The sequence below is a fragment of the Schistocerca gregaria genome, chromosome 4, assembly GCF_023897955.1.
Source record: "Schistocerca gregaria isolate iqSchGreg1 chromosome 4, iqSchGreg1.2, whole genome shotgun sequence".
In the NCBI taxonomy this organism is placed as follows: domain Eukaryota; kingdom Metazoa; phylum Arthropoda; class Insecta; order Orthoptera; family Acrididae; genus Schistocerca; species Schistocerca gregaria.
Window position 1 is genome coordinate 543382921 of NC_064923.1, and position 18825 is coordinate 543401745.

General features: G+C 40.3%; 1 protein-coding gene across 3 annotated transcripts in view; it reads right to left on the reverse strand.

Annotated features, from left to right (window-relative positions):
• Positions 1–18825, reverse strand: part of LOC126366012 (INO80 complex subunit D-like) — a 156957-nt gene that overhangs the window by 26550 nt on the left and 111582 nt on the right. For all 3 annotated transcript variants that reach the window (XM_050008864.1, XM_050008863.1, XM_050008865.1), the window contains one exon: positions 8037–8159. In XM_050008864.1, the coding sequence (XP_049864821.1) occupies positions 8037–8159 (123 nt within the window). The remainder of the gene's footprint in view (positions 1–8036; positions 8160–18825) is intronic.

Sequence of the window (18825 nt, forward strand, 5' to 3'; positions counted from 1 at the left end):
TATTGTAATATGAGACAATTTCGGTTCAATGAATGACGATACAGCTACAGTAGTTTCGTGGGTGTGGTAAATGTAGCAGTTAGACTTTACCATGTAGTCATTGCTATGCGTCATGCGTTCCGTCCTTATTTATACTAGAGAGCCTTTTTCACGTGCTTCGTCTGGTTTGAATTGATTGCTTATTTTTCTTTGATCTGACAAGTGCCGTTCTCTTTGTTATAGGTGTTTCCGTCACTGTACGCTCAAAATGCATTATTGTACTGTGCCATGCATTCTTTGTCGCATTCTGATAATGCGTGTTTACGGCCTCTCGCTGCTCACGGCATGGCTTGCTTTGTGCACGCTACCGCCGCTTACAAATTTAAAAAGAGAGAGAGAGAGAGAGAGAGAGAGAGAGAGAGAGAGAGAGAGAGGAATCGTCTCATTAGTGAAACAATAGCAAGAGACTGCTATTTGCTGTTACTTACATTGCCACTTTCTTTGATAATGATCAACAAGAACCAAATAATAGACTGCGTATGATAGATGTTCTGAACGAAAGTTTAGCAAAAATTTTTCTCCCTTTGAAAATTTTTGCAGACGCCTCTTTAGTATATTACATTCTGCACAGAAATTAGAGTCATCTTAGGTTTAAAAATCTAGTCAGTTGCCGTGCTTCATTTATGACTGTATCACTATTCAGCATAGGAATAATATGAATATAAACATGACATGATATGTATATTCTTCCGCGTTTGCTGTTGCCTCACTCTAGTTTCGTAGTTTATTAGGAAGACAGGATTTAAATGAGATAGCAGGAAACAAATAGGAATACATGGCAAAATGTTTACATTCATATAATTCGCATGGTGAAGAGAATATTGCATGTGATTCACAATTCATAAAAGTTCCTATTAGCAACCATCTCTTGTCACAGGTATGAAAAAATTCAGAATGTAAAGTTGTCCATATTGACAAACATCCCAAACAGTCTTCCTAGTTGGATTTTCGTAGTACATTGAAAGGCTGCTACATTCGAAGATGAACAATACGGAATTTGTATTTACTTCGTTGGATAATGTATGAAAATGCAGTGGTCGAAACTCGGGACAGAGAAAAAAAGCTCGTCTTCCACCTTCTTTTTAAGAATTTGTTTACTGATGCAGAGGTTTTGGCGCCAGTATTTATCTTTGTGCCTGCAAAGAATGCCTGTGTAGCGCTACATATATTCGACGGCAGAAGTTCAGAAGTTAGTTTTGGCGGCACCTACCAACATTTTTCAGAAATTCCGCTTACTTTGCACTCGATTCTAAGCCGCAGGCGGATTTTTGGATTACAAAAACGGGAAAAAAAGTGTGGCTTAGATTCGAGTAGTCACTTTACCAACAGCACTTTGCACAGTTTTAATCTACGAACAAGTAGGATTTTAAAGTTAGCCATAAACACAACTTTACTGCTTTCGGTTAAAAATTACTGTAAAAAGAAACCACAACTGATTTATGGGCCTTGATGAAACTTCGTGAATCATTGGCATTTGTTTGTGTAATTTGTGTATGTGGGGCGGGGGGGACCTTAAAGCTGGGTTTAAATCTTATTCTTCAATAATCACTGCTCCAAATGATGTCATTAGGAAGAAACTGTCGCACTTCTGTATATTATGCAAGACATGCTTCGATTGAGGTTCTTGGCCAGAAAGCAATGATGCCAGTGACTCTGGTAGTGGTGTCAGTTGTGGTAATTTGACTTTTCCGTTCACAAAACATAATCCTAGCAGTTTACACTGAAACCACGAAGCATCGCAATGTTGACAAACACTAATCATTGTTGTGAAGTTGACCAATACATCTGTGATGTAATCAGCTATTGGTTTGTATCTGAATGTCAAACGTTCAGTTCTGGCCATCTGTTTTGTTGACGTTCCAAATTACGAGGGTCGGTCAAAAAGTAATGCCTCCCATTTTTTTCTACTTAAAAAAATTAAGTTCAGTGAAAAATTTGAATTTGGCGCCATTCCTTAAACCTTCTTCTGCAATCCACTGCAGTAGTAACTTTCTGTGTCAACAGGTGGCAGCACAGCAGAAGTTTGTAAGATGGCCGACATCAATGTTCGTTTGAGACAGCGTTGTGTGATTGAATTCTTGAATGCAGAAGGTGAAACGCCCATACGCATTCATGAAAGACTGAAGAAGGTGTATGGTGTTGTGACAGTGGATGTCAGCACTGTTAGACGATGGGTTCGTCGTTGTAAGGAAGCTGAAGGGCAAACACCGTTGACTGACGAAAAGCGGAGCGGCAGGCCGGTGAGTGCAGTGACTCCACACAACATTCAGCAAGTTGATGACATCATTCGTGGTGACCGTCGGGTGACTGCAGATGAAGTGTGTCGCATTATTTCTCTTAGTAAAGGCAGTGTGATCACGATTATTAAACAATTGGGGTACTCAAAAGTTTGTGCACGGTGGGTTCCAAGAATGTTAACCGATCAGAATAAAGAGGCAAGGAAAACAATAGCCTCCCAACACTTGCAGCGCTTCCGTTTGGAGGGAGATGAGTTTCTGAAAAAAATTGTGACCGGGGACGAAACATGGGTGCATTTTTTTGAACCCGAATCAAAGAGGCAGTCAATGGAGTGGCGTCACACAAGCTCGCCGAGGAAGAAAAAATTCAAAACTGTGCGATCGGCAGGGAAAGTTATGGCAACAGTTTTCTGGGATACAGAGGGTGTGATTCTGGTTGATTTTTTGGAGCAGGGATGCACAATAAATTCTGTTCAATACGTCACAACCCTCAAAAAACTTAAAGCACGTCTTCAGCGAGTTCGCCCAACAAAATCAATGGCAGATGTTCTTCTTTTGCATGACAATGCAAGACCACACACCAGTCGTCACACCTCTGACGAGATTGTCAAAATTGGATGGGAAGTTTTGCCTCATCCCCCATACAGCCCTGACCTGGCACCATCAGACTTCCATCTGTTCGGGCCACTAAAAGAAGCTCATCGTGGGATTCATTTTGAAGATGAGGAGGCCGTCAAAACATCCGTGCGTCAATGGCTTAGGAAGCAGAGCTGTGATTTTTACCGTGCTGGGATACATGCCCTTGTTCAAAGATGGACCAAAACTGTAGAGATGGGCGGAGATTACATTGAAAAATGACAAAATGATCCTCAATGTTGTGGTTTTCAACCTATGTAATTGCATTTAAATTTCCTGACAATTAAACGTAGAAAAAAAAATAGGAGGCATTACTTTTTGACTGACCCTCGTATTTTGTGCATAAGCTCCAACTGAGCGAGTTGAATGTGACTGTATCCAAGTCCCAGAGTCATAATGAAAAACACTACAGAAATTCTTATTCGATTTGCTTCCAAACACTGCTTATGCTCTTCATCGGTCTCAGTCTCACTGGCTCAATGATCATGTAGTTGGCTTGTGTTTCACTTACAGTGACCAATATTTTGACGCATTTTATTCCAAAGAAATAAACCATGAACTGAAATCTACTTAATGTTTGTAACATACCAAACTGCCAAGAACTGATACGAATTCATTTTTTGCAACAAGCCAAAGATATGACCACCACCGACAACACACTGAAATATCATTTTCAACTGTACTCTTTTTTGCAAAATGTTCAATGTGGAATTTGTTGTTGACTGTCACATTTCTCTCACTGACATTTTCATACAAAAATAATATCCAAATTTGACTTTTCCACTGGATTTTATATTTATGTGAACTGTTTCAAACATGAAAACCAATAAGTGAAAACGAAAAATTGTCTAATATTCCAGGAAATCCACCGAAGATGCCTTGTTAACAAGGTGAAACCAAGTCTGGGTGTATAAATAAAAATTAATGTGCAGCATGTGCAAACAGGCATTTTCTTGCTGATTACTAGTTTCTAGGCAGCTGCTACAAAATATGGCCGCCACAAAAAACTTGTTAAATAAATAAACATTTTTAATCTAATTTGTTTAGATTTAATGTATAATGCCTTGAAGTTGTTTTTTTTTTAAAGAAAAAAAAGAAAAGAAAAACCCTCTTTAGATCCTGCACAACGGTAGCTAAAGAAGGAACAATGTTATTAGAGTCCGAGTGGCTTCTCTTGGAAGTAACTAAATTATTGTAGAACACTGACACTTAAATGTACCTCAGAAAAGTTATTTAAAATTACATAAATTAAATGCAAGCATAGCCTACATTTGGACCAATACAACATATACAAAACTCGTTCAATAGCACCACTGCACTCTGGACTCTCAACTAATTGGAAAATGCCGAATTAAACATTGTAACTGCACATAGCAACCAGCGAGAAAATGCAGGACATACAATTATTCCCCTGTAATAACAACAGTTCTCAAACCTCTCATTAACTACCAAATGTTATACAAGAGGGTAGTTAAGACCAATTATAATGTAATGGTCTGAGTTTATTTTCTACAAGCCATGAACTTAGGTCATGAACTGCACTATTTGAAACCGAGCCAATGTTGCACACATAACCTTTACTACCAAGTTAGTGACATCACCAAACAGAAATATTTTACAGTTACCTGTAACACTAGAGGGCATATCATTTATATAAGTAGGGAACAGGAATGGACCCAATACCGATCCTTGGGGCTTCCCCCACTGGACTGTACCCCACTCACACCCCACATCACAGACATTCTCATCATACCAAGCCACAGAAAGGAGCAACAGCAGAGCATCAGAAAACAATGGGAAGATTAGTTCAGGAATTCATGAGTATCCACTGCCACATCTCAACAATGGTCAGAAGAAATGATTTTAAGCTATAAGAGAAGTCACTGACGTCATAGACATATTCAAAGCACAATAGGGATTTAACACTGTAAGCTTACAGTATCATTCTAACATGCATTTTAGCAGAAAACATGAAACAGTGGAGCCACTCTCACTACAACAGTGAAGAAGCAAGGATGTTGCAATAGAACTGTGCTCATCATCCACTGCTGCATCAAAGTGACCTTGCAGATTGCGTGAGAATTGGGCAGTGCCCACGTGATTGCAGTCCCAGCAATTGCTACCACCAGACAGACGTTGATGTTGCTGGTTTCAATGGGATTTAATACTGTGAGCTTACAGTATCATTCCAACATACATTTTAGCAGAAAACATGAAACAATGGAGCCACTCACACTGAAGAGGTGAAGAGAGATGCTGAAACATGGGGTAAATCTAACAAGGAACACCACAATAAGATCTTACTGGAGCTGCATGGTACTGAGTATGAAAAATTATTGCGAGGGTTCTGCTGTGAAACTGATCTGCAGAGAAATGGTATACGAAATTATCACTGTTAAATTATGTTGTGCTTGTGTCTAATGGTGGCTTTTTTCTTTGAATATGGTCATTCAAATGCTGAAATGCCTTATCCAGCAGGTGCTTCACTCCATGACAACAACTGTTTCATCTGAATCTACAAATCTTCTGTTAATGACAACAGTTTAAAATATATTCTGTTAGTTCAGCCATTTCAGTGCAGTAAGTGCTTTACTGTGCACCAGTCACACTGTCTGTTTTCTTTTGTCTGTCAATACTGACTGACATGGGTTGAGATCTGGTAATAAGCTGGCCATGTAACTGGACCCCCAAATCCTATCCATCAATCAGTGAAGACACAATTGAGGTGCAACCGGACGTTAACAGCAAAGTGGGCTGGAGCACTATCATGTAGCACCCACATAACCCTTTGAATCATCAATGGCACTTCTTCCAGCAGGGAATGCAAAGTCACCCACAAGAAATGCCGATAGTTCCAGCCTGTTAGGTGACGTGGAAGGAAGACTGGTCCAAAAATATGATCGCCAAATTTTTCCAGCCCACACATTCTGGCTGCACCAATGCTGATGAATCGCTGCTACCATACCAGGGCATTTTGCATATCGTCCCAAAGATGACTGTTATGAAAGTTGAAGATACCATTCTGTATAAAGGTGGCCTCATCTGTGAATAGGCTGGATGGCACAAATCCTGGAAACACGTGACAAAACTGCTACCGTTGTGGAACATCTGTCACCAGTAAGCCCTGCACATGCTGCCAGTGACAAGGGTAGTAATAGTTGTCATGGAGAATGTTTCACACGGTTGTCTGGCTTATCCTGTACTGGTGGGCCAACTGCGTGGTACTAACACAGCGGTCGCCTTCCATAGTGTTTATTATATTTCCCTCCAAGTCTGGTGTCCATTCATTTTGGGTACATCCTTCATGATTTCCTGCTTCCTGAAACAATCCTATCTCAGACAAACTGTGAAACACTGTTGCAAACATTGAATGTTGTGGCGTCTGTTGGTGGGGTAAGTCTCCTGATACAACCTCGCTGCATGCTGCCATTTGCCTTTCTGTAAGGAAACACCATGTTAGCAAGCTCTTGAGTCAAATATACAACCACTGTATACAATGCTGTATCACATACTCCACAAGATGAGTCAACAAGAGGAGTGAATCGAACACAGCATTACCAATTACTATGGCAGGAGAGGGCACTAGGGCATGACATATGAGGAACAGTACTGCCCTCTCGGAGGAAACCACGCATACCATCATGGTGGCTGCATGGTAAAGTGCATATTAGACCGCAGTTTCTGTAACAAAGTACAATCAAATAAATGGTCTCTAGCATGGAAACCACACATTTCTGGACGTAAGTTCATTAGACCTGTTTGGACCTTATCCTCTAATCGAACAATCCCTACAGTTTGTACATGGTGGGAAAAATCCCTCTGTACATGGTTCTTAAACTATATGGGGTGTACACCTGAGCAACATCTACACATAGTTACGATTTCTGCAGTCCAGTTGATATGTCTACACAATAATACACCAAGCCATCGAGATAAAGGCCATTTTGGTTGAGTTCTACACTGTTAAGAGTTGGCTATATCAAGCAATATTATAGTTATTTAAAAAAAAAATTGGATAACTATCACCCCTTTAACATACTCTAAACTTGGTACATTTCCTGTCAAACTGATTTCTTGGGGCACGACACATTCCCACACTAAACTACGCAGTCCCAATCTTGCCCCATCTTTGACAAATTTCTGTGCACTCTTTAACAAATAAAAATAAAATAAAATAATAATATAATAATAATAAATTGTAATAATAATAATAATAATAATAATAATAATTGTTTGGTTAAGTACTGAGAGTTTGATTCGCCTTTAAGATTGGAATTGAATTTCTTAATTTTTCATAAAATCTTGAAAATCTTGTGTAGCATTGTTCATTGAGGTCACACAATAAAGTAAATGCAATTTATGCCATGAATTTATCAAGCTATGCACGTCTGAAAACGTATGGAACGTAACCAGGGTTCATTATATATTTTTTCTAGACTAAGTCTGATATCTGGCCTCAGCTTCAATTATGACAATGGGGTGACTAAAACTACTAAAACAGAAAAAAGCATACAATAAAATAAAACATGTATTCATTTCAACATAAACATTACGATGTGAATGACACGTAAAATTCTAGGTAAATAATTGCTGATAATTCACAAATGAAAGCGACTTATTAATTCTGCACCTCTTTTCTGCAAATAAGTATCAATATGGCAAACTGTGGAGCCACACAAAAAATTATGTCCTTCTAGGACAACGAATGACATAAAAAGTGTTGATGCCTACTGGCTGCCACATGAGAGCGGTGTGAATTCCCTTTTTTTTTTTTTTTTTTTTTTTTTTTTTTGTCTTAAAAAATCGATACACATAATCTAAGTTCAGTAAATCAAATATCGTCTGTGCTCGAGTGCAAATGGTTCCTTAAAACTCTTAAAAATCTTCAAAATACTAAATGGATACAGTCATTTTAGATGAAATAAGTTTTGTGTGCATATTACTAAATTTAGTTCTTGGAATATGATGAGATCTGAAACTCACAGAAGTAGTTATATGAAAACTTGACAATTTTAGAATCTTGTCCCTTTTGGGCAAAATTCCTGCAGACAGCCATGCACCTGTCTGTATATGACCAAACATACAATTTTTCCGTGTGCTGACGTCTAAATCATATAATCTTACCAGATTGTTCATGGTTTTCTTCAACAATATGTGTTTCTGGTGGAACTGAATTTCTTACTGCTTCTTCCTTAACACACATTTCCATGCTCTCAGGGGCTGACGAACTTTCCCCACCATTTGTATCTGGAAAAGAATAATATGCTGAACTTGACAATTCTTAAAAATGCAGTAACAAAACTGCACCCAAGTTTAATGTCATTAATCCCCTTCCAGTTTTTAAGAATTTTCAAGCAAAGAAATAATTTATATTTTACATTTGCCTGTACATCCATTGCAAACCACTGGAAAGTGCATGGCGGAGTAGTACCACACATCAGAGTATCTTACTGTTCTATTTGCATAAGGGGTGAGGAAATACTAATTGCTTAACTACCTGTGTGTTTGCTGTAATTAGTCTGATCTTGTCTTTGTGGTTCCCAAGAGGACAGTACATATGGGGCTGCATTGCACGGCTAGTTTCCTCAGCTATGAATCTCGAAACTTTGCGAGTAGGCTTTCATGGGATAGCTGATCACTATCCTTCAAGTGATTGCCAGTTCAAGTTTTGTAGCACTCTCCTGTTCGTCACAAAAAAAACTTTCACCATCTGTACTGTCCCTCTTTGCATACACTCAATATTTTCTGTTAATTCTACCTCCTGGAGTCCCATAAACCTGAGCAATATTCTATAATGGACCGCATGAGAGTTTTATAAGAATTCTCCTTTGCAGACTGTATTTTCTTAATGTTCTACAGATGAGCCAAAGTCTGCCATATGTTTCTTCTATAACCGAGACTATATATTATTCCACTTCATAACTCCAGAAATCATTACATCACAGGTATTTCACTGATTCCAATTGTGACTATTAGTATTACAGTTATAAGATATCGTGATTTTACATTTTGCAATGTGCACATTTCATTTCCGAACATTTAAAGCAAGTCGCCAAACTTTGCAACACTTTAAAATATCATCAAGCTCTGACTAAATATTAAGCAACTTTTTTCAGATAGTACATCATTACAAACAACTGCCTCATGTGTAAAAAGTTGAAGGTTACTTTTAATATTGTCTGGCATGTCACCTATACACAATATGAACATCAACGCTTCCCTGGGGCACTCCTGAAATTACTTCAACATCTGCCAAAGCAAGATAACATGTGTCCTGCCAACCAAAAGTTTCCAAATCCAGTCAGCAGTCATCAATTTTGTTTGATATCCCATATAATCATTCTCTTGTAAATAAGCACTGATGAGGTACTGACACAAATACTTTTTGGAATTCAGGAAATACTGCATCTACCTGATTTTAGGACAAGATAATCTAATAAAATACAGTAATTTGATTTTATCTTTTTCTCTCTGCTTCTGTGATGCAACTGAATCTTCTGTCACTTCAGTTTCTTCTAATACTATGAGTTAAAATTCTGAATGCAGCTTCTAAAACATGTCTGCCTAAACCCAATAACCACAGGAAGTAGTCTGCATCAGATTGTGACCAACCTTATAGTCTGCTCATGCATCTTTTCTTAAATCTTCATATTGACCAACTAAAATAATACGACTATTTCTATTTCTGTTCTTGTTATTTCTTATTTTCCCAATACTCCATATTCTCCCCATGTTATCTTTTCCTTTCTTTTGTCTATGTTATTACCCATTTTTTATTTCTTCTTCCCTGAAAGACTTCTAAATCTACTGGTTTATTCTTAATACGGTTTCTTTCTGTTATTTCTGATACTTCGATGTTGTATCTTCCCAGTTCTTTTCTTATTTGTGTAATTCTTACAACTGTCAATTTCTTTTCCCAAAAATACAGGAGTATTTGTTTTGTTAACCTATTCTCATTAATTTATTAGGTGTGTTCAAAGAAGATTTATCTTTGTTTTATATATACTAAGAAGGTATCATGTCCTAAGGAACAGATACCTTCTTAGTGTATATATATATAGTTAAAGCTCACCGGCCACTTGACCATCTTCCTCTTCTGTGCGAATGCACAAACAGAGCCCAACTCTTATGGGAATCAGCAACGCGCCGCGAGAAATGAGTATAATGGGTGGGGGCACTATGAATGTAGTGCGAGACAATACGTTGAGAATGTGGGTTTCGCGGGAGGCGTGCCAGAGATAAATCCCTGCAGTCGCGCTATTCTCTATGTCCTCGGTGGCTCAGATGGATAGAGCATCTGCTGTGTAAGCAGGAGATCCCGGGTTAGACTCCCGGTCGGGGCACACATTTTCATCTGTCCCGTTGACGTATGTCAACGCTTGTAAGCAGCTTGAGGTGTTCATTTCATTGTAATTTCATCTTTGCTTTGCCATTACTTCTGACAATTTTCTATATTTTTGTATATCTCCTTGATACTTCTCATCTTCCAACAATATGCAGCTTGCACTGCACTCATCATTTTCCTGAAGGTCTTTCTTTCCGGTACATCTATTCTATGCAGCTTCAGTTCATTCTTAACCATTCAAATTCACATAAATGTTCTGCTCTTACCACTGTGGTATAGTGTTTTAGTTTTGTTTTCCCAGGTATGTATTTCTTCTTGTACACATATTTTTTGTTCAAGTAAACCATAAGCAGTTTTCATTTTGTTAACTTTACATCTACTGCGAATTTTTCTAGTACATTATGCCGCATGGTTTCTCCTTATTATTATTTTAATCATCATCATTTTTACTCAACTGTAGCCTATGATTATTGTAGTAATACCCACCCAAAAGATTCTTCTAGACTAACACTAATATAATACTTCACAACTGCCTGAAGTGGCCCATTCAGGTCCTTGTTCAATCTCTTCACAGAAGAATTAATCCAGGGCTGGTCATAGCACAACAAAATGCCTGCAAAGCCTACATCAGAGTCTTCAGTGGCAGCTCTTGGACACCAATCGTGGTAAAATCCACCCCTTCACTTGAATTACTTTTACCTAAACCACAATATGCTTTTCATTCAAAAATATGTCCCACATAAAATATCATCATCATTTGCATGTTATCAGCAGCACAACTGTTGACAGTTTCTCTCAAAAAGCTTCAGTTATATTGAATTAAGTTACCAATGTTAAATAACAAAGTATATCTTTCTCTTCTTGTAACTTAGACCCCCGATTACAAAACAATTCATGTTTTTTTATAAGTTCTGTCCTGCAATTAGGCTGCTGATGGCTCGGATTATACCATATCTTGTAATGTGAATGCATGCACTTATCAACATGTAAAGTGGTATTAGAAATATCCCCTTTTTTTTCTCTGCCATATATTCTGACAATATTTTAATACTCAAGAGATTTTCATTTCAAATTAAGCATTTTATAGAAACTTTATCATTCATCTAATACAGAATTTTGTGTTTCTGACCTATGTATGCTTCAGTGATGAATCTGTATTCACTACAATGGAGAAATCTGTCAGTAAATCTGGAGGAGACCAGGAGACGTATTCAAGACAGAGTGTATTCAACAGCAAATAAAACATCCAACATCAACAATGGTCAGGAGTGAGACGTCTATTAGAGGAACAGGCAAGCTGTACACTGCTGATGGCAAAATGGAGCAGCATCAGTACAAAGAAATTCTGTGAAATCAGTGAAAGGTTCTCAAAAGATGATAGGCTCTGCATGCATGCCGTTGCACTATGCTGTAAAGCAGAGTATCCAGATTTTTTGAAGAAAAACAGCAAAGCTTTAAGCCTGGCTTGAGAACAGACCTGACATGAACCACATAGAAATATGATGGGCAACTGTGAAGAGAAATATTTCAACAAAGGAAGGACCAGAAGAAAAAATTTGTGTATTTCAGTACAAAAAGCTTGTAAAAACTCAGCAAGGAGAATATCAAAGATAACACAAATGTCACTAAATAATAAGGGACTGTACAGGGGTTGGAAAAAATATGGAATCACAGTGAGAAATGCCTGCTTGAACATAAATACAGATGCAAGCCCAATTTTCTGAAGGTTGCACTGTCGTACTTGACCATGAATGGCACATGTTGCAAGTGTCATTTGTTGTCAGAACAGTGTTCTGTGTAGTTGTGAGTGCATTATATCAGAGCTCATGGAAAAATTGTTGGTGTTCATATGATGGGTGTTTCCCTAACCAACTAGACCAAAGATTTTGGTCATGAGGCAACATATAGGGAAAGCAGAAAAACATCATCACCTACGTCACAATGCCGCTGAAAGTGTGTGTGTTGATATATCATTGAAGAGGACACTGATGAAAAAGAAGAGGATGGTAGCAGCAAAAGTCACCGCAAAACTGAATGTCACACTCGCAAGCCCTGTCAGCACCAAAACAACATGAAGGGGGGTACAAAGCAGGGAACTGAAGGGCAGGCTGGAATTTCAAAACTACTTATCAGGATGCGAACACCTGTAACAGGAAAATGTGGTGCCAAAGTCACAAAACCTGGACTATTTGGCAAAGGAAGAAAGTAATTTGGTCAGATGACTTTTGTGTCACACCTTTTTCAGCTTCTAGTCAAGTTTGCATCCAAAGAGTGAAACATGGTGGGAGGTTGGTGATTCCATGGACCCCATGCCCACTCTGCAAGGCTGCATTACTGCCGCAGCTTATGTGACCATTTTAGCTGATTCGGTCCATACCATGGTACAATGACTGTTCCTCAATGGTGATGCTGTGTGCCAAGACAACATGACACCTGTTCACACAGTTTGCATTATCCAACACTGGTTCTGTGGTCAAGAGGATGAATTTCTGCATCTTTTCTGGTCACCACAGTTACCAGATCTCAATGTTATCGAGCTTCGTGGTCTACTTCGGAGAGAAGGGCGTGTGATCCATATCCATGTCTGTCATTATCGTTATCTGAACGTGCCACTACTTAGCAGGAAGACTGGTATAAGATTCACTTGGAAGCCATACAGAACCTATATTTATTCATTGAAGGAGGACCTGAAGCTGTTTTGAATGCCAAAGGGTTTCCTACACTGCACTGGGCATGATAATGTGTTGTGTTTTTGGTGTTTCCACATTTTTGGCCATTCCCTATACATTAACTATTAATTGCAACAATTGCTATTCAAATAATTTCAAGCAAAGTCTGTATTTTTAAGACTTGTTTTGTTCTGTGCACTTATGTTATTGTTCCAAAGGGCACCGTTTAACTGTTTTATGGCCCCTGTGCCCTGGCCAATTTTATTGTTTATATTAGCTACAGTTATAACATTTGACAACTATGTCACTCTAAGTATTTAAAGTAACAATATCAGCACCCACTTGCATGTAATTAACAATATTTTCTCCCTCCTTCAGATAAGCTTACAGTAATTCACCATTTTTTATATTCTTCTTTTAATGTGTGAAGCACTTAAGTAGCATGTTCCTCATCCACAGCTACATCAGCAAAAATCTCATCATCTATGGGGATATCTATTCCTCCACATTTTCTTTTCCACAGTTTCAAAGCCTCCTCAAGCACCTGGTTCTTTATCACCTCACATCAAACTCTTAAGATGGACGATTTCTGATTTTTAACAGTGCCATACAGCCTTTGTAGAACAATTTGACAGCTTTCACATAGCCTGATGACACACATTATCAATCAGACTTGCCCACAACTTGTTTTGTGGAAATGTGTCTTAAGCTTCTTGAAGGTCTCCAGACACCCCCTACCTGCTCTTTTCTGAACTACATTTTTGAGGATAATTACTGTATCGGTATTGGAGAGACCAGATACGAATCCATTTTATTCTTCAGATTCAGTTATTTCTCCTTCTATCCTCTTTTTTTAGTATACAAGTGTAGACTTTGCCATGGGAGCATTAATACCACAATAGTTTGTACAATCTCTCCTGCTTCCCTTCTTAAATGACACAAACAGCCCTCAGGGGCCCAGCATTCATTTGCTGGGACACGCTTAGCACCCAGAGGATCCTGAGCTAGAGTCTAATACGCACTGCTGGTCCTAGTCACCATAAGCTGTGGGTCAATCTCAAGGTCTGCTATGCACTGACAATATGCATGGCTGTTTAGGTGGAACAATCGTTAGCAGGCAATCTCTGTGGGATCTTTTGCACTTCAACTGTGTAGTGTATAAGGCTTACCTAGGCATGCAGGGCTCTGTCTAAGTGGACTTTTATTATGCAGGGCTCTGTCTAAGTGAACTTTTATTTCCCTAGCTGTTCATGGGACCAAGATGGAACCCTTGAAGTTTCCTCTTCTTCCTCCCAGCAAAATGGATGGGCTGCTGGTTAGTATCGAGACCTGTCTAATATGAGGGCTCATGTAGCCAGTCCTCCAGACTCGGGATTTACGGAGATTTCTTCATTCAATAGTAACAGAGAGCTGGGCAGAATGTGTTTGTGATTGTGAAATGTAAGGAGGGCCACTTTGAGAAGGTTTTCATATTTTTATATTCAAAATGGTTTAGAGGGAGTCACAGGTGTGTTGAAATCAGTCAAGTGATTGCAAAATGAACACTGTAGGTTTAAACTGCTAGTTCGCAACAAGCGAACAACCTCCAGAAAGTTGCCTTGAGAAATATGGCACAGAAACGGAGATCCGCAACGCATTGAATTGACATACAGGGAGGAACCAAAAGTGAGAGCTCAAGAAGAGACCTTTTACTGAAAAGGGTGGATGCGCATCTTGTAAAATCTGACTCCTCCATCCTTACCTGCAATAGCACAAAACTCCCACAGCATATCAAGACAGGTTTCCTTTGTCTAAGTGTGTGGCCCTATATCTCCAACCCAATGTGTTGTTTGAAATGCCAGTGCTCTGGGCACACCGCCTTAGGATGTGAGGGTGAAGCCATTTGTTGCAGATGTGGCGAGGCTGCCCATGAGAGAGCTGGCTCCTCCTCTCCTCCAAAGTAAGTGAATTGCTCTGGGGATCACTCAGTCTGGAGTATGGGCTATGCTGTCTTCCTTGAAGTAAGGAAATACAGGAAATTATAACATCAAAATGAATCCCGTATGTGAAGCCAAGAAGATCTGTCAGGTCATGCAGCCTCCCACAATCACTACATCTTTTGCTTCGGCCCTTAAGAAGCCTATTTCACACTAAACCCTTCTACACAAACAAAGGTTGCTAATGTTAGCACTAGTACTGTGTTTGTCACTGCATCTGTCAAGCTGCAATTGTTGTAGATCCCATAGCCCTCCCAAGAACATTGGACAAAGCCACAGTCATTACCCTTGTGAAACTCCCATCAAAGGCAGAAGTGGTAAAAATCAAGTGCTGGCTCCACTGCTCCTACAAAGCCCTCTCGGACCAAAACGGCAACCCAGGTGAAAACAGGCAGTAGACTGTCAGACCTTGTCGATGTCATTCGACTTGACAGTTTTACAGCTTCCGCTTCATAGCCAATGGACTGTGAAGTCTGTTCACTGCAACCATCTTGCCCCAAGGCTGAGCCTCCGCCTGTTGCGCATTCCCCACCTTGGTGGAAAGACAAGTTAAAAGTGCAATCCCATGATGAAATGCTCCCATACTACAGTGAAACATAAATGGGTTCAGATCTCACATGGAGGAACCGAAACTCCTGGGATAGGCATACTTTCTACAGGAAACTCATTTCAAAGCCACTGATGTCCCTATGCTACGGCACTATACCCACCACCGAGAAAACGATGTGACTGGGGAAAGAGCCAAGGGATGAGTTGCTGTGTTTGTTAATAACACACACAACTCCTCTGCTTTCTCCTTGGTTACTGACCTACAAGCAGTAGCCATTGCTGTTCATCCAGGTCAGAAGATCACTATCTGCTCCCTGTATTTACCTCCACATGATGCGATAAGACTCTGAGGCTCTCACAGGTCTCATTGCAAAATTCCCCTGCCCATTTTACCTACCGGGTGATTTCAATGCCCATAATGTATTATGGGGTTTGGACTACTTGCCTCAGGGGTCAAGTCTGAGAACCTCTTGAAGTCTCAGGAGCCATGAATCCTCAACACAGGCAGTCACACTCATTTCTTGACTGCTACTGGGTTGTCCTCAGAAATCTATCTCTCTTTCTGTTGTCCAGTCCTTGCAGTCTCAACACAGTGGGAAGCAACTGATGACCTTCATTCCAGTGACCGCTACTGGATGGGAGGCTGCTGGAACAGAAGCCACTAAACTGGATGATCAATGGGGCTAACTGGTCATGTTCAGCCAGCTGTCAGTGTTTGAACACCACGACAGTATCCAGGGATGGGTGGACCATATCACACAAGTAACTCATATGCCGCTGACTTAGCCTTCCCTAAATCCTCATGTCATCTTAAGAGGCAACCTGTATCTTGGAGGACTGATGACTACCATTCAGCAATCTGGGACAGGTGTGCGGCACTTTGACGGTTTAAATGCTGCCCAACGGCAGGCAACCTCATAGCAAGAAAAGGTCATTACAAGTGTTCCTGGACTCTGCGAAACAGTTCTGCTTGTTCTACAAAATTATGGGAAGCAGGAGGATTTCCAGTAAACAGGGGTGTCTCCAGACAGTGCCTGGAGACATAGCTCAGACCATGGCACAGCATTTTGCAGGGACTATTGCCAATGCCAACCTGGATCTGGCATTTAGCTGCTACTGTGTGATTGCAGAGAGGGGCAAACTGGACTTCAGATCCCACAATTCTGAGTCTTACAGCTGCCCTTTCTCCATGTTGGACTTGGGACTGGCACCATCTGAGACTCATTATACTGCACACGGTCATTACCAAATCCGGTACTGCATGCTTCAACATTTTCCAGCAACATCAAAGGAAATCCTTCTGGCAGCCAGATCGCTTACCCAACTCATGGTGACAGGCCATTCTGATTCCCCTCCTAAAACCAGGAAAGGACTACACATGTCCCAGTAGTTACTGGAACGTCGCCTTAATAAGCTGTGTAGGAAAGGTCCTAAAGCGAAAGGTTAACCATCATCTGGTCTGGTTGTTAAGAGACCTGGCAACTCTATAGCCATTATCAGTGTGGGTTCTTAAGATTTTGATATACTGTTGACAATCTGTCGCTGCTAGAGGCTGCTATTCAACAGGCTTTCCTATGTAAACATCACTGTCTCGGTATTTTCTTTGATATCAGAAAGGCGTACGACACTACTTGGAGACGTTATAATCTAGAGCAACTTCGACGGGGATCTGTTGGCCACCTCATACAGCCTTTCTTTTGTAAGCAATTTTTTAGGTGCTGCATTGGTGACAGGGCTTCGGATAGTTTTGAGCAAGAGAATGGTGTCCCTCTGGGCAGGGTTTTAAATGTTACCCTAAATGTTGCCATAGCCATAAACAGTAACATGTGTACAGTACAGAGTCCCAACAATGATCCTTTTTTGTGGACAATTTTGCTGTTTTCCGATCCTCCTCCAGTGTTGCAACAGCAACTTGTCAGTTGCAGCTTACATGTGGAGGTAAAAGGCACAGGCTGCAGAGACAGGTTTTGTTTTCTGCAGATCAATGTGTGTGTACGTTCATTTTAATCATTCTCATCAAATTTTTAATTTATTTCACTTGCTTATGAGGGATACCGGTCTCCATTTTAAAAGACCAATGCAGCATCATTTTTAACTCTAAATTGTTGGGGTTACCACACCTGAGAGACCTGAAAGGCAGAACCAGCCCCACACCCAGTTTTTGGGCTGAGGCTGGGGGACTGCCACTCACCATCTGGTGGCAGCTCCTCATGGTGCATCAGCATGTAAGTTCCTCACAGCTCTGAATTCATCTGCTTACCATACTGTTGCTTGTCCAACTCTTGAAATGCTTATCTCCAATCGTCCATGAGCAACAATGCCATTTGGTATCCACATGCAGTGTGTGCTGGAGTCAATTGGTGCAGAGCTTGTATGACTCCAACTCCATGCTTCTAACCGCTTGCTATCATGGTTAATGCAGAGATCCAGTGTAATTTTAGGTTTAGTGCAGTACAGGAGAGATTGTACTCCACCATATGTCTTTAATACTTCATTTTCTGTCATTTTAAATGAGCATCACAACTCCACACCTGTCTTTACAGGTAGATCGAAATAGGGGGACTCCATGGGTTGATGTGTTGTTTTCCTGATTGTGTTCTCAAGGTCAGATTTCCACGAGTCTTTAATCCCATTTATGCGAGAACTATATGCTATCTTGCGGGCACTGGAGCACGAGGCAAGCTTTGAGTGTTAAATTCTTGTCTGTTCCGATTCTCTGAGTGTCCATCACTCTCTACAAAGCTTGTACACAGTAAATTAAGCAGTCCAGAATATCCAGAGCACCCTCCTCCAACTACAATGGCTGAGGAAGGAAGTGTCTTTCAGCTAGGTGCCAGGCTACACGAGTATTATACAGAATGAAAGAGCTAATGTAGCACCCAAATAGGCATGTTGTAACCATCAGTTACTTTGGTGTGCCATCATCCTGCATGCTGTCACCTTCCTGCTGAAGTACAGAGCCATGTGTCGAAGGAAGACGAGTGGCTGGAAGTGACTGATAATAAGCTGTGTCTAGTAAAGCACACTATGCGGCCATGGCATACTTCCTTTCAGACTCATCTTCACATACGCCACAGTCCTACGACACATGACTACTTGCCCCAGTGAGAAGAGCCTCCAGTGTCTGGTGCTCGTGGCATACAGATCACTGTGCGCCACATTTTACTAGACTCTGTTCTATTTTCAGTCCAGAGGGCAGCAGCACCTTTGCTGACAGATCTGCCCTCAATTTTAAGTGAAGTTGAAATGAATGTGGTTAGAGTTTTAATGTTTTGTGATCTGTCCAACTTGTTTCCAGAAATTTAGAGGAGATGTTCTTGATGTGTTAACAGGGCTACTAGTGCACACATGGTTTTTTTTTTAAGTGGTCAGCT